General features: G+C 34.5%; 1 protein-coding gene across 3 annotated transcripts in view; it reads left to right on the plus strand.

Annotated features, from left to right (window-relative positions):
* The window catches only part of CSMD3 (CUB and Sushi multiple domains 3), a 586,072-nt gene that overhangs the window by 277,700 nt on the left and 293,817 nt on the right, over positions 1 to 14,555 (plus strand). For all 3 annotated transcript variants that reach the window (XM_068182735.1, XM_068182715.1, XM_068182726.1), the window contains one exon: positions 2,964 to 3,076. In XM_068182735.1, the coding sequence (XP_068038836.1) occupies positions 2,964 to 3,076 (113 nt within the window). The remainder of the gene's footprint in view (positions 1 to 2,963; positions 3,077 to 14,555) is intronic.

Below are 14,555 nucleotides of genomic sequence, written 5' to 3' on the forward strand. Positions count from 1 at the left end.
AGATAATTAAGTACTGTAAAAACCATGTAAATCTTTTCTTCTGTGAGCCATGCAGACTTTGTCTGAGATATGATGCATAGCTAATAAATCAGCTGTTGTATCATTTAATTTTTGGGTTTTAAATTTTAAAATAATTATCTTTCCCCTGGAAAATTGCTAAAGAACATTGGTTTAAATATGTCTCGTTTATGTGTTAATAATGTGAAAACATTTATCTTCCAATTTATCAGGGTTAATCAAGAAACTTATCCAAGTGTTTAATCTGCTAGTTTTACTGGGCACTGCTTGATAGGAAGGTTGAGAAACAAAAACGGAAGTTAAGTGGCATTTCAATAGAATTAGGCTTCCTAAATTGGTAATTGCAGTCCTGATTATTCCTATTCTGCTGATGTTAATCACAGAAGGAGCTAAACTCCAAAGCATTTTCAGTACTTGCCAATAAGTTTCCCTGGGTGCCTGTGATTCTGAGCCTGTATATCCATGCACCCAGCAATGTGACAGTCTGCTTCAGCCTGGTAAGCCTGGCACCCAAGTGAACTTAAACATGATTGCTATAATATTTTTAGTGTGTTTGAAAAGATGACTGATATGGCAGCATTCTTAGTGCTTTCCTATGAAACTAAAATCCAAGGTGGAGCAGTGTTAAGTGTTATTACCAAGGGATAGAAGGGAAGAGGGAAAATAAATGGTGATTCCATACATCAGTCACAGCACTTTTTCAGGGTGTTTGGAAGTTTGCTTTCAGCAGCTTGGTCTGACAATTACTGTGGGCGACTTTTAATGCAATATCCATCTAGGCACTGGTTCCTGTAACATACCTTTTGAAAATCCAGTATAAAAATTATGAAATCCAATCTTTTAGTATGCTTGCTGTGTTGGGTGTGCATGTGTCCAATCTCATATTTCAGGTTGTCTTCAGCAAATGGAGAGTGTCACAATCTTCTGAATGTCCTCAAACCCAGTCTTCAGTATACTCTCTCAGGGGGAGAATATATGTCACTAGGACGTGGGAGGAGTAGTTCTGGAGTTGTAGAGGAAGAAGTGGAAAACACCCTGCTGAGTGTTGTAACTGTTAAGCTGTTTAATAAAAAGGGAGACATCATAATCACATACTTCCATTTCTACTGCTGTCAGTGTTCACTACTCCACTCTTAAAAGGGAACATGTACTTCCAGAAGAGGAATCTAGGTACTGAATCCAGGGTAGAGGAACCTACATAAACCTCCAGAAGGACAGAAAGAATAATTCTCCACTGCAGACTTTTATTATTTTCTTAAACATCTTCCTTCATATAATATAATAATGTTTTTTCTTTTCTGGATCTTATTGCTCTGTGGCCCATTCCTCATTGTTTTACACGGATTTCTAAGGAGTTAAAAAATAGATCAACAAGTGATTTTTGTGTTCTCTTGATTTATTCTTTTTCCTTTTACAAAAATGCATTTTCAATTTTTTTCCCTCCTGTAGTATTTAATTGGAAAGTATTTCTTGTAAAAACTATGGATGAAAAAAGGTATTTATAATTCAGATAATGGAAATGGTGAACATTGTGATGGAGGTTTATCACAGAAATTATTCTGTCTGACACAACAGAGAGATTAATATTCTCAATGCCCTTAACATTCAAAATACATACTGTCAGTCACCAGTGACAATTACAAAACTCTGTTAGCCATTACATCAGTGTGGTTTCTCAGAAACATCCTGTTAATCTACTAATTTGGCAAAGACTGAACTCACTGAAGACACTTTCCTTTAGTGCAGGAATGAGCAGTTAATATGTTATTTTGGCCAGGCATTTACTTGTTCAGTTCTGGCAAGAGTCTTTCTAGTAGCTCCATCTGTGAACACAGATGTGGGAAACAGACATGATTTTTTTTTTCCCCACAGCAGACTATTTAATACAGAAGGAAGCTAAAAAATAACAGAGGGAAGAACTAAAATTAACTGTAAAATACTTTCAAAATAGTCTATTTTAAGTTTCAGCTAGCTTTAAAGAATGGTTAGAAGTTAAAAAATGAACAATTTTCACTGCTATACTGTATTGTGCTTGTGATCCACTTTACAAGAATGAAAAATATCTAGAAACTTTTCAGCATTTCATTTCAGATAATAAACTATAACCAAATTTGAGACAAAATTTTGGGAAGAAAATGCAATATAATATAAAACTGCAGCTTTCACAACATTTCCTTATTGCTACCACACTCTTCATTCAGCAAATAGAATCAACATTTAGAATTGTGCTGATTTACAAATTTTTGCAAACAATATTAAAATTAAAATTAAAAAAAAGAAAGAAAATGAAGTTTACTTCTTTCTATTAATCAGCACCCTGTAACAGTAGAAGGTTTTAAAGTTGTGATATTTGTTACTTTTCTTAATGAAGGAATAGACAACAGCTGATTCTTGTCAGGCTGTTCTTCCTTTGTTGTAGAAGAGGTGATGAGAGCTGGTGAGAGAGTGCAGGGAAAACATAAGCCTTCATAATAATGCTGCTACTTAAAAATAACAACTTTCTTTTAAATATGAAAGGCATATATTTCAAAGTGGGTAGTTGCATAGTAGAAAAATCAAAGAATCACTCTAATGCCTCATTATGGGCTTCTAATGCCATTGATATTCCTTCATGTACCTGAGTAATGGACACTGGATTGTCAGATAAGGATTAGGGATTTCTTTCTGGAGTAGCAACTGAAAGAGAGATGAAGTATTTCAATACAACATAAACAGTAGTTGCATGTGTTTATAGAATGCTATCAGATTTCCAGTCAGTGGAAATGTGAGAGCTTTCTTGGCTGGCCAGCCAGTAAATAACTACTTTAGTGTGTGCTGAATGCAATGAATTTAAAAGTAAATATTAAAAAAATGCTTGGCAGATATTTAGATTTCTTACGAAAAGAAAAAAAAAATCTCCTTACTTAATGCTTACTGGCTTTACAGAAATTTTCTTCTATCTGTAGGTTAACCGGGAGCTTTGTACCAGACTTAATTGTGAGCATGAGCAATCAGATGTGGTTGCATCTTCAAACGGATGAAAGTGTGGGCTCAATTGGTTTCAAGGTTAACTACAAAGGTAATGACATCACTGGAAGCAAATGTAATGGTGTACCAAAAATTAGGACAATATTATGGAATGTTTTTCTTTCATATTAATGAGTGCATGCATTCTATTTCCAGTTCTGTCAGTTTTAAAAAGGAAAAAAAAAAAAAAAAAAGTTACTTTAAAGGTGTTATGTTGCATGAAACTGCACACATTTTGTTTGATGTTTTGTTACAGCAATGGACTTTTGGCATATAACTTTACCCTTATTTTCTATTATTTACTATTGACAACTATTAAAGTGAAATAGTTCTTTGATTATTTAAAGATGAATGAGTAAAAGAAAATTGAATAGTTCCTACATTCATTTGAAAATTAATGCCTATCATAGCATCACTGCAAGGGAATAACTTGAATTGCTGCTAAGTTTTGAGCCAAGACAAAGAAAAGATTAATAATGTTGTATTTTATGGTCTTAACATGCATAATGCACTATATAAACAATCTGTTGCTATTTGATACTTCTGGAATGACATACAGTTTTTTATAGACTATGAACAGAAAAATCAAAAAAAAGCTAAAGTGCAGCATATATATACATACAGACACATTTCTGTATTATTAAAGATTAGGGTTATTTTAATATTACTTTTAACATAGATATATGTCTTTCTTACAAAAACTTTATTAATTGCATGGTTTCTGTCTAGCACAAAAAAAAACCCAGATAATAGAAAGTATGTTTATTCATCAGAAAATGAGAGAGGAGAGGCAAAAGTTAAACCAGTGACTGTGTGTATTAGAAATGGAGCGGATGTTGCTGAGAATCAGCAGTAAGTGAATGAGCATATTGTGAATAAACCTGCACAATATTTTTTTTTTCCCATAACTTTCCCATAATGTAAAGTAAAGCTCCATAGTGGTATGGTACAAGTGCACTTGTGCACTCTTGATATTCATATCTAGTGGACTAAGATAGGAAGATCTTAGTACTTTGCTGCATGGTAATCATTAAGACCTAAGATTTCCACATTCAGAGTACTGAAAGAGGCAAGAGAATGATTAGTATAAGCAAGTTTAATAATTTTTTAATACAGCAAAACTAGAACCGTATTTGAGTGGAAAAGGATGAGTTTTAGATCTGAACTCTTACTTGCAGTGGTCAAGTTGTCAATTCTTTTATTTACATAATTCTTTCCTGATAAAATAATTTTACTTGCAATAGTTTTAGTTTGAAGAAGACAGAGGATTACTGTCTATTCTTATATGCTATGTATTCTTTTATTCATTAGCTACATTTATTCTTAGAAGCTATAGTTCTGCAAGAATAAAATTAGTTGAATATGAATAGGTAGAAGGGTACTGAAAGGGTGAACATTCACAACAGCATCTCCATATAATCAACCTCGTGATTGTATGCCCAGATATCAAATCTATTTCTCTCTTGCCCTACAATGGTAATTTATGTTAGTTCACTAAATAGCACTTGAATGCAGCAAACACACAATGAATAGGTGCTCTGTGGTGTGGTTGTGGGAGGGGATTGCCTTTTTTTTCTCTTTTTATTTTGGTTTGAGTTTATTTTGTGGGATTCTCCACCACCCCTTTGCCGCCAATCCAGAGTGTGGGATAATTTTTTTATCTAAGTTGCCTTCGTTTTGATCCCTAAGAGGATGTGTTCATTAGACATCTCAGAAATTGGGCAATGGTCATAAAATAAAATGGAATGAGTATCAAAGGCAAGTCATGTCTTAAGGGGTTGCTATTTCTGTTTTTTTAAAAACCATCTTAAGGACTTTCTAGTAACGATGGCAGGTACTGAAAACAGATGCATAAATGGATAGTATTTTGGATTAGCAACTGTTCTGCAATTTAAGTTTTGAAATTTATTATTGGAAGTTGAGAGAAAGTACAATGAGGTAAACTTAGTATTTGCACTAGAACAATGCATTCAGGGCTGTGACATAACACTGAATTATTTACTAGAATCAAAAAATTGCAAAGACTTCTCCCTTTTTAGAGAATTTTTAGAAATACTTAAGAGAATGATGATTTCTAGAAGTCAGGGTCAAAGGAAATTTCAGTTTAGGTTATTTCATGAATTCTTTAGAATGTATGCTTAACTTGCTTGTTCATCTCTTGCCTAGATCAAATGTATTACTTTAACTTGACCTCTTCCACCTCACAAATTCACTTAGCCAGCTATGGCTGATACTCTATTTATTTTTACATGTATTTATTATGTGTTTAAGACTTGTCAATTTATGCTTACATGACAGGCACAATTACATTAGCATTATACATTAGATCCATTGATTTTCAAACTGAATCTTCTTCTGATCATTCCCACTGCCCTTGATTAGTTTTCATCATGGAGCAATCTTGAAAGGCATAAATTACATTAGTTTGAGGTAATTCATAAGATGCGATTGAATAGCATCAAGAATAGCATTCATTTGGTGCTCCAGCTGCTAAGGGGCATTTTTCAGGAACTTGTAAAGCTTTTTTCAAAGTAAAACCACTAAAACACAATGAAATGCATATAGATAATACGGGTACTTTATTGTTTCACTTTACTGATCTGCTTATGCTGGAGTTAATTACTTGATATTGTACTTGATAACAGTACTTACTAACACTAAAATAATTTACTACTAAAAGGTTTTGATGCCTGAATATCTGCTTCTGTGCTTCTCAGACTCAACTTACTAGATGTAGTGGAGATATCCATGCCTCATCCCATCAAAATTCACAAAGACATTCTTAAATTTAAGTGACATTTGCATCTGATTCTGCCAGGCATTTTGAAGATCATTCCAATTCCTACATGGAATATGAAGAACAAAAGACTATGGGATGTCATCATCCAGTGCCCTACTGTCCCCCAAAATGGTATACTTGCTTACAGTGCAAGATGGAAGGACACCTCCTTTCTGACTGGAATAGAACTGAATATGCCACTTAATTTTAGTGATAGAAATAGACAAATTAATTTTTAAATACATCTATATTTATCAGTTTTTAGCTGAGTAATTATTTTATGTTATTACAAGAACTAATAGATGATCCTCTTTTATGTATCTGCCATTTGAGAAAATCTAGGAAGATTTTGTGAAATTTTGTTTATGTCAACATTGACATGTTGCACATGGAGTTATTTTATGGTTTTTAATAGCTTGATAGCATTATAAATATTTAAATATTAAAAAATAAATATTTGTGAGACTATTTAAAAGTAAATATATATTCATCATTGTTTTGAAATCCCTTTTCCAGTATCCCATAAAATAACATTACTTTAAAAGGTAGAATAATTATTATAGAGATTAGACAGGACAGAAATACAAGCACTGCCTAACTGTAGATACTATTTTATCTGTTATCCACTAAAATATTAACTGTTTTGGGTCTGTTTCATGCTTCAAATATATATGTAGCATTATTAAGTAAAAACACGGAATATTTAGAAATGGTAAGTGAATTATTTTCACATCATAATTTTAGAGATCATTTGAAAACCTTTCTTTAGAAATGAGATCAGACTTTGGTGGTTGTGTAATTACCAAGTAAAACAAATAAATAGTGGATTATTTTCAGACTTCCCATATCATTACCATGAAAAGAAACCACAAATTAATAGTCCTAAATGTAGAGGGGTTTCATGAATGCTTAGGATCATTCAATATTTCAGGAAATGGTGTCATATTGTCAAAGTAGCTCTTCTATTCTCAAAGCCATGGTGAAGAGGAAAGAAGTATCTAGCAAAACAGTAGCAGTAGAGAAACAATCTCCAACATACTCAAACATTGGAACTGCATGGTTTTCATCTATAATTGAATAAAAATCAGTTGCACAAAATCTGAGACAAACAAATCTATGGCAGAGCCTTAGAAAGAAACCCATTTTTCTGAGATAAGATTTTGCAAAATTGTGAATTTATTTTGATTCACAAAAAACTTTTATAATCTAGCAATTGAATATTATAGTTCCTGGAAAATTATATATTAGAATATAAAGTGTAATAGCTTTCATACACGCTTGTCTCTTTTTGTAACTTTGGTCATGTAAGATTAAATACAAGATATTATGTATATAGTCTTCCAACATAAACCGGATGACAAAATTTTTTGGGATTAACAAATACTGTAAATAGTAATGGTGTAAATTTGTAGGAAAAGATGCTGTGGATAATTAAATCAGTAATGTAAACATAGTAAAAATTGGCTTCATCAGCATTATGTGAGAAAGCTGAACTTCTCTTTAGGTCAGATTTGAGTCTCCTGAAACAGACAAAACTAACCTCAGGACTGTCTTCTTCTCTTAGGTCCTGATATCACACCCTCAGTTTCTGTGCTGTGGCCAAATCTGAGGGAAATTTTTCTCTGTTGGTATAGCTTTTATTTTTAACTCTACTTCTTAAAAACTCTTAAATCAGCAGGTTCTCCTGATAGTTCTGCCTCCTATTAGGACAAAAGCTGTTTATTCATACATCAGACATACTCCAATCTAATTGCATAAGAAAATAAAGTTAAAGAAGGTTGCATTGACTAAAGTGCAATGATTGGTTTAAGTAGAGGACTATTTAAGATGCCAAGCTAAATAGCAGTGTTGGTAAAAAGTGAATTTGAAGCAAAGTAGACTTGCTTGTTCACTTGTCCACAATGATGATCTAACTTTAGGATATGGGATTTACACTCTGACATCCAGTATTTCAGAAGATTTCTTTTTGCTTAAAGCATGACATTCATCTTTGCTTCAAGCACTATGGCTTGTACCTGAGTTCTTGTGATACTAGTGAAGCCCGGGGCAGCTGTCTGGAGTTTGTGATCCACATTTCATCTTCTTTTCCTAGCAGTAAGCACTGAGTTTCAGACACATCTGAGGTTTTTTGTCGCAGATGGCACAGAGATATTTTTCCATGACTAACTGCCCAACAGCGATTGTTTTTCTATTGGTGACAGAATATTGAATTATCTGAATCCATTGTTAGTCCCCCATGTCTAGAAACATGAATTTCAAATGTGTGAAATAAGAAACATTTGCCATAACACAGACTTCAGGAAGGTCTCATTTTGACAAACTGTTAAAGTAGCTTATCTATGAAACATATGCCTTTATGTTCATTCTACCAAGAGAAAAATATAGCTTTAATTCTTGCTGTTATTATTGGCTAATTAAAAAAAAAAACAAAACAAAAAAAAAAACCACCTCTAAACCTCAATAAGACTATGGACAGTTTCATTGTGTAGTTTTGGGTTTCACAAGACAGTTGTGTTTCTTTAGTTAAATACTATGAAATTCCCCTTTTGTGAGGATGGGGAAAGTAAAGCTTTCCTGCTTTCTGCACATCAAAATCAAGAATTAAATCTATGACACATTTCTACTTTCTGAAGTGTTCAATTTTATAAATATATATAAGTATATCCTCTTGTGGTATTTTCACTGTTCTGATGATTTCTGTTGCCTTTCTAGCCACTCTTCTCTGTATTTCTCATCATGTGCTTGTTCTCTTTGTGTGTTTTGTGGTGCATTAACTAGACAGGATCATATTAATTACTTATTTAATTGGATTCTAGCCCCAGTTCTATTCCTTGTGCATCATAACTTTGTTTTGCAGAAAGAATGACATGCAGAAATTCACTCTAATGGTGAAAATCCACGCAAATTATTTTAATCCATGTAAATCTCATGATTAGTTCAAATTCTTAAATGAAAATACTGCTTTGTATTTTTTTAAAAAATTAAAATCTTACTTTGATGAAACACTACTTACCAACAGTTTACTAATATAGGAAAAAATTCTCTGTACTGATTCCATTTCTGCTGAAAGTTGATGCAAGTTTTAAAATTCAAGATCATTTCTATTTCAGATATTTCTTGAACATATTGAGGAAAAGTGTATCCATTTCAGAAATTTGGGGCAGTTCCCCTTGTTGACTTAATGCCAAGATAGTAATTGGTTTTGTATTTTACTCTTGTGTTCTTCCTGCTTCATTGGCCACAATTCACCACTGACGTTTTCTGACCCTACTCAGTCAGCATTATCCAAATATGTTAATAATATTTTTATCTAATTTTCAAACAATGCATTCAACATAAAATTTCCTGTTTGTAATCCCCAGATTACAAGATTATGAGAACAGTTGTAAAGAAGCATAATAAAGATTAATTTAAATTGGTGCAACATAAGGAAAAAAGAGCAATATCCAAATATGTTAATAATATTTTTATCTAATTTTCAAACAATGCATTCAACATAAAATTTCCTGTTTGTAATCCCCAGATTACAAGATTATGAGAACAGTTGTAAAGAAGCATAATAAAGATTAATTTAAATGGGTGCAACATAAGGAAAAAAGAGCAAGCAATTATGTAGTGATACTTCTACAAAATGTTTTCTTACTCCCTAACAGTTTATGGCATAGATACTTCCTAAATCCAGTGTATTTAGAGTAAGTAAAACTTGATGGATTTTTTCATTCCTTATTTCATCAGTTTTTTTCCTCTCAAGCTCACATATAATTTTAGTATTCTAAATATTTTTTGGCAAGGACATTTCAGTGAAGAAGTATTTCCTTCTGTTCAGTGTAGTTTTACTAGCTTTATCTGACGCCTTTTCATTTTTTTTCCTAGAAAATACAATGTATTTAATCTTCCACTTTACTGCTTATTCGGTTTAGCAGGACCTTTATTTCTTCGCAGGTAACTGTCCTTATTACTGTTGTGTGCAAGCTATCATCAGCAATCTTTGTCATTTCACTGCTTGCCTTGTTTTCCATCTTTTAATATATTGTCAGACAAAACGTTTAACTACTCTTACATCTGCTGGACAGGCAACATGGCAAAGCAGAAACAACCTAGGAGGATCCTGGAAAGTCTTGATGGCAGATTTCTGACACAGGTACTGGAAGACCCCACAAGGAATGGTGTACTGCTCGACCTCATAATAATGAGCTAGGAAGGCCTTTTTTGGTGATATGAAGGTTGGGAGCAGCCTTGGCTGTAGTGACCATGATATTGTGAAGTTCAATATTGTGTGAGGAGGAGCCAGAGCAGCAAGTCAAATTACAGCCATTGACTTCAGGAGAGATGACTTCAGTCTTTTTGGAGATGTTCCTTGAAGAATCCCACAGAAAAAAGCACTACAGGGAAATGGGGTCCAAGAGAGCTGGTTGATATCCAAAGATCACTTCCAACACTGCACAAGAACGATACATCCTAACAAGTAAGAAATCAGACAGAAGGGACAAGAGATGTGTGTGAATAAATCAAGAACTCTTGTAATTACTCAAAGATAAACAGGAAATACACAGGAGATAAAAGCAGGGATGGAAGTGGCCTCTTGTAATGAATATAGAGAGATTGTCAGAATAAGTAGAAATGAAACCAGGAAGGCTAATTAAATTAATCTGCAATTAAATCTGGCCAAGGGTGTCCAGGACAACAAGAAGAGCGTCTTAAAATAATAACAGAAAAAAAAAAAAAAAAAAAAAAAAAAAAAAAAGGATAATGTGGACCCATTATTAAATGGAGGGGGACCCTGGTAACAGGGGATGCAGAGAAGGCAGAGTTATCAAATGCCTTCTTTGTATTAATCTTCATTGATGTGATCAACCCTCAGGGTTCTCTGACACAGACCAGGGTAAAAGAGTCTTGGAAAGAAGACTTTTCCTCGGTGAAGGAGGATTGGGTTAGATAACACCTAAGCAAACTTGACATCCACAAGGCCATGGGCTCTGGCAGGATGTGTCCATGAGAGAGCTTCTGGACACCATAGTGAGGTCACTCACAGTCATCTTTGCAAGGTCAGGGTGATCAGGAGAGGTGCCTGGGGACTGGATAAAAGCAAATCTCACCCTGGTCTTCAAAAAGGGCAAGAAGAAGGACACGGGGAACTATTGGCCAGTCAGCCTCACTGCAATCCCTGGGAAGGTGATGGAGCACCTCATTCTGAAGACCATCTGTACCCATATGGAAGAAAAGAAGTATTAGATTAGAAGTATTCAGCATGGATTCGCTAAAGGTAAATCAGGCTTGACCAAACAGATTGCCTTCTACAGTGAAACAACTACCTGGATCAATAAGGGGAGAGCAGTGGATATTGTCTACCTTGGCTTCAACAAGGCTTTTGACACTGTCTCTCAAAAAATCCTGATAGACAAAATCAGGAACTGTTGACTAGATGAATGGGCAGTGAGGTGGATTGAGAACTGGTTGAATGGCAGATCCCAGAGGGACATAATCAGTGACAGCCTAGTTGAAGGTTTTTTCACTAATGGTGTCCTCCAAGGTTCCATACTGGGCCCAGTATCATTTAACTTATTGGTCGATGACTTGGATGAAGGGCCAGATGCCTCTTCGGCAAGTTCACTGATGACACAAAGCTGGGAGCAGTGGCCAACAACCCAGAGGGCTGTCCAGGCCTTCAGAAGGACCTTAAGAGGTTGGAGAGATGGGCAGAGAAGAGTTTGAAGTTCAACAAAGGCAAGTGCAGGGTCCTGCACATGGGGAAAAATAACCCCATGGACCGGTACAGTCATAGGGCTGACCTGCTGGGAAGCAGCTCTGTGGAGAAGGACCTGGGGGTCCTGCTGGAAAATAAATTGACCATGAGCCCAGCAGTGTGCCTGTGTGGCCAAGAAGGCCAATGGTGTTTTGGAGTACATTAGGAAGAATATTGCCATCAGATCAGCAGAGGTGATCTGCCCCTTTACTCAGCCCTAGTGAGGCACATCTGGAGTGCTTTGTCCAGTTTGGGAATCCTTAGTGAAAAAGAGACATGGAGCTCCTGAAGCGAGTTCAGTGGAGGGCAAAATAGTTAATTAAGGGCCTGGAGCATCTCTTTTATGAGGAAAGACTGAAGGAGCTGGGCTTGTTTAATCTTGAGAAAAGATCTTGGAGAGGGGATCTCATCAATGTCTATAAGTATTTGAAGGGAGGGTGTCAGAGGATGGATCCAGGCTCTACTTGGTGGTGCCAAGCAATGGGACAAGAGGCAATGAGCAAGAACTGGTGTACAGGAAGTTCCACCTGAACATGAGAAAGAACTTCTTTAACGTGCAGTGACCACGCACTGGAATCTCCCTCACTGGAAATATTCAAGAGCTGGAAATATTCAATATATAGACATTCTCCTGGGCATTGTGCTCTGGGATGACCCTGCTTGGCAGGGAGGTTGGACCAGATGACTCACAGTGCTCCCTTCCAGCCTTACCCATTCTGTGACTGTGAAACAGTTTAGATACTGAAGAAGTCCATTAGTGACTTCTCTCCTCTGGCAGAACTGAGCATTTATTTTACCATCAACTAACTATATTTTAAGTAGACATGCAGGAAAAAAGCCTGTCATTTTATGAGAGAGTTCATAATATCTGTAAGAACCTTCCATTTGGGCTTCTTCAAATGCCCTTTTAGAACTGCAAATAGTATACCTAAACTGAATTTCTCTCATCTCTATGCAAGCTAATCTTTCTGGAAAGCAGTAGTGGATTTATAATGCAGGATTTTGCTCTAAAGAAACCATGATGGTTTGTGGATGTAATTTTTATCCATGTGTCAGCTAAATTACAGCTTAATTATAATTTCTACACTCTTGTTACATCTCAGGTTTACATCTCTGTACTTTCCAGATGTCCTTTGGAACTCTTTCTGAAAATAGAAATTGTATTTGCATCTCTGTCCTACAGTACTAAAATCACCTTAATAAATTGGACATTTCTTAGGCTTTTCAACCTGCAATTTAAGTCACAACCCAAGTTCTTCTCATAGAATCATGGGTATAGAAAAATTACATATGTTTTCTGCTATTGCTTTATGGCAGCTAAGCAAGTTGGAAATTTTTGTTCTCTCTGAGGGAGTACCTGTCTTATTTAATTACTAGTTTTTGGTAGTTTTGGGGTTTAAGAGAAGGCTGTTTACAAATGATCATGTGTTGTTCCCTAGAAAATAAGTTCTTCCAAAACTTTGATGCATACCTTCAGAGCAAGTTTTGTGGTGTATTTTTGGTTTAGGGTTTTTTTGTTTGTTTGTTTTGGGGGTTTTTTGTTTGTTTTTAGAGGGTTTTGTTTGTTTTTTAATCGTTGTTTTTCATTTTGCTTGCTTTGTTGTTGTTATTACGATATTAGTTTTTAATTACTAATTTCTTCCAACAAGTTTTTAACATTTCAATCTTCAATAGTTCATCTTCATTATTAGAAAAGTTCATGTTTGTTGTACTGCTGAAAAAAAGAATTTCCTATCTTTATCAGGATATAGGTTTTGCCTTTGGGTTTGAATAAAAAGACTACTGTTGCTCTACTAGCCATTTTCTACCCTTAATCAAGAGACTGTGTGTAATTTGTTTGTGTACATGTGTATTTAAACATACACAAATGTACTTTTAATCCACCAAATAGTCAAATGTTACTATGTAATTTGTAATTTTTCAATATTAAAAATTATATTCTTATTTAATAAATTTTATAGGGATAAATATAAATCAATGTTGCATCAGATGTGATCTTTCATAATACTTTAAGTGGTACTTCTGATATTTAAAGCCTATGCAGGTTACATTATAAAGAAGGTCTTTTAAATATTGTGTAGTAGAGGGTTAAAAAATTAAAACATTTTATGCAGCCACTAGAATTTAGTTTCTCAATAAATTTTTATCAGTATTTCTTGTAAGTCTCTTTCAAAACAAATATATTGGTCTCAGGTCATTTAAAACTAACAAGCTGTGTCTCTAAAAGTCGTTGCATCAGAATCTATTTTTATGGGGGTTTTTTGGATGTCTTTTAAAATAATTTCTGGAAGGGGTATCTTTTTGGTATTGAGAAACTTTCATTTTTCTGTTAACGTTCCTAGATTGGTGAAAATAGGTCTTTGGTCTAAAAGCAAGTTCTTAGATAACGAAATTGTATGCTGTTTCTCAATTTCACCTCTCTATGTCCCAAAAGATTTATTTACTGGTGCTCTTTGCATATAATTTTCTCTTTGAATGTTGAGTTTTAAATCTGATTTGGCTATTGGACTAGGTGATTTCGGGTTGGACTAGGCCATCTTCAGAGATCTCTTCCTACCCTAATTATTCTGATTCTCTGTGTTAGTGCTGTTTAATATTGTATTCTCCAATTTGATTTAAAAATTAGGTTTTTTTTTTTTTCAACAAGTCAATTTAATATTCATAATTGTGCTTAATTTTGTTTGGTTTAAAGGAAGGTAGCATATGACTTAGGATCCTTTTCTACAATTCCCCTGTTGTCAGTGGAGAACTGGTCAGACAAGTTTTTATTTGAAGGTGACTCCCAGGACTTTTTAATTTTGTTCAATAAAATTGTAGGTCATTCTTTCTGCTTTATAATATTTAATTAAAAACATTTATCAATTCAACCTTTTGTGATAGTGTTATTCATAAAGAAGCAGAAGGATTTTCACTGCTCTGACCTTAGTCTGTTGGGCAATTTGAATACATTTCATGTAGAAAGGTCATCTTTTGCTTTGTCCCTAAGTATTAGCTACTACTTAAACCAGG

This window comes from Anomalospiza imberbis, chromosome 1, assembly GCF_031753505.1.
Source record: "Anomalospiza imberbis isolate Cuckoo-Finch-1a 21T00152 chromosome 1, ASM3175350v1, whole genome shotgun sequence".
Taxonomy (NCBI): domain Eukaryota; kingdom Metazoa; phylum Chordata; class Aves; order Passeriformes; family Viduidae; genus Anomalospiza; species Anomalospiza imberbis.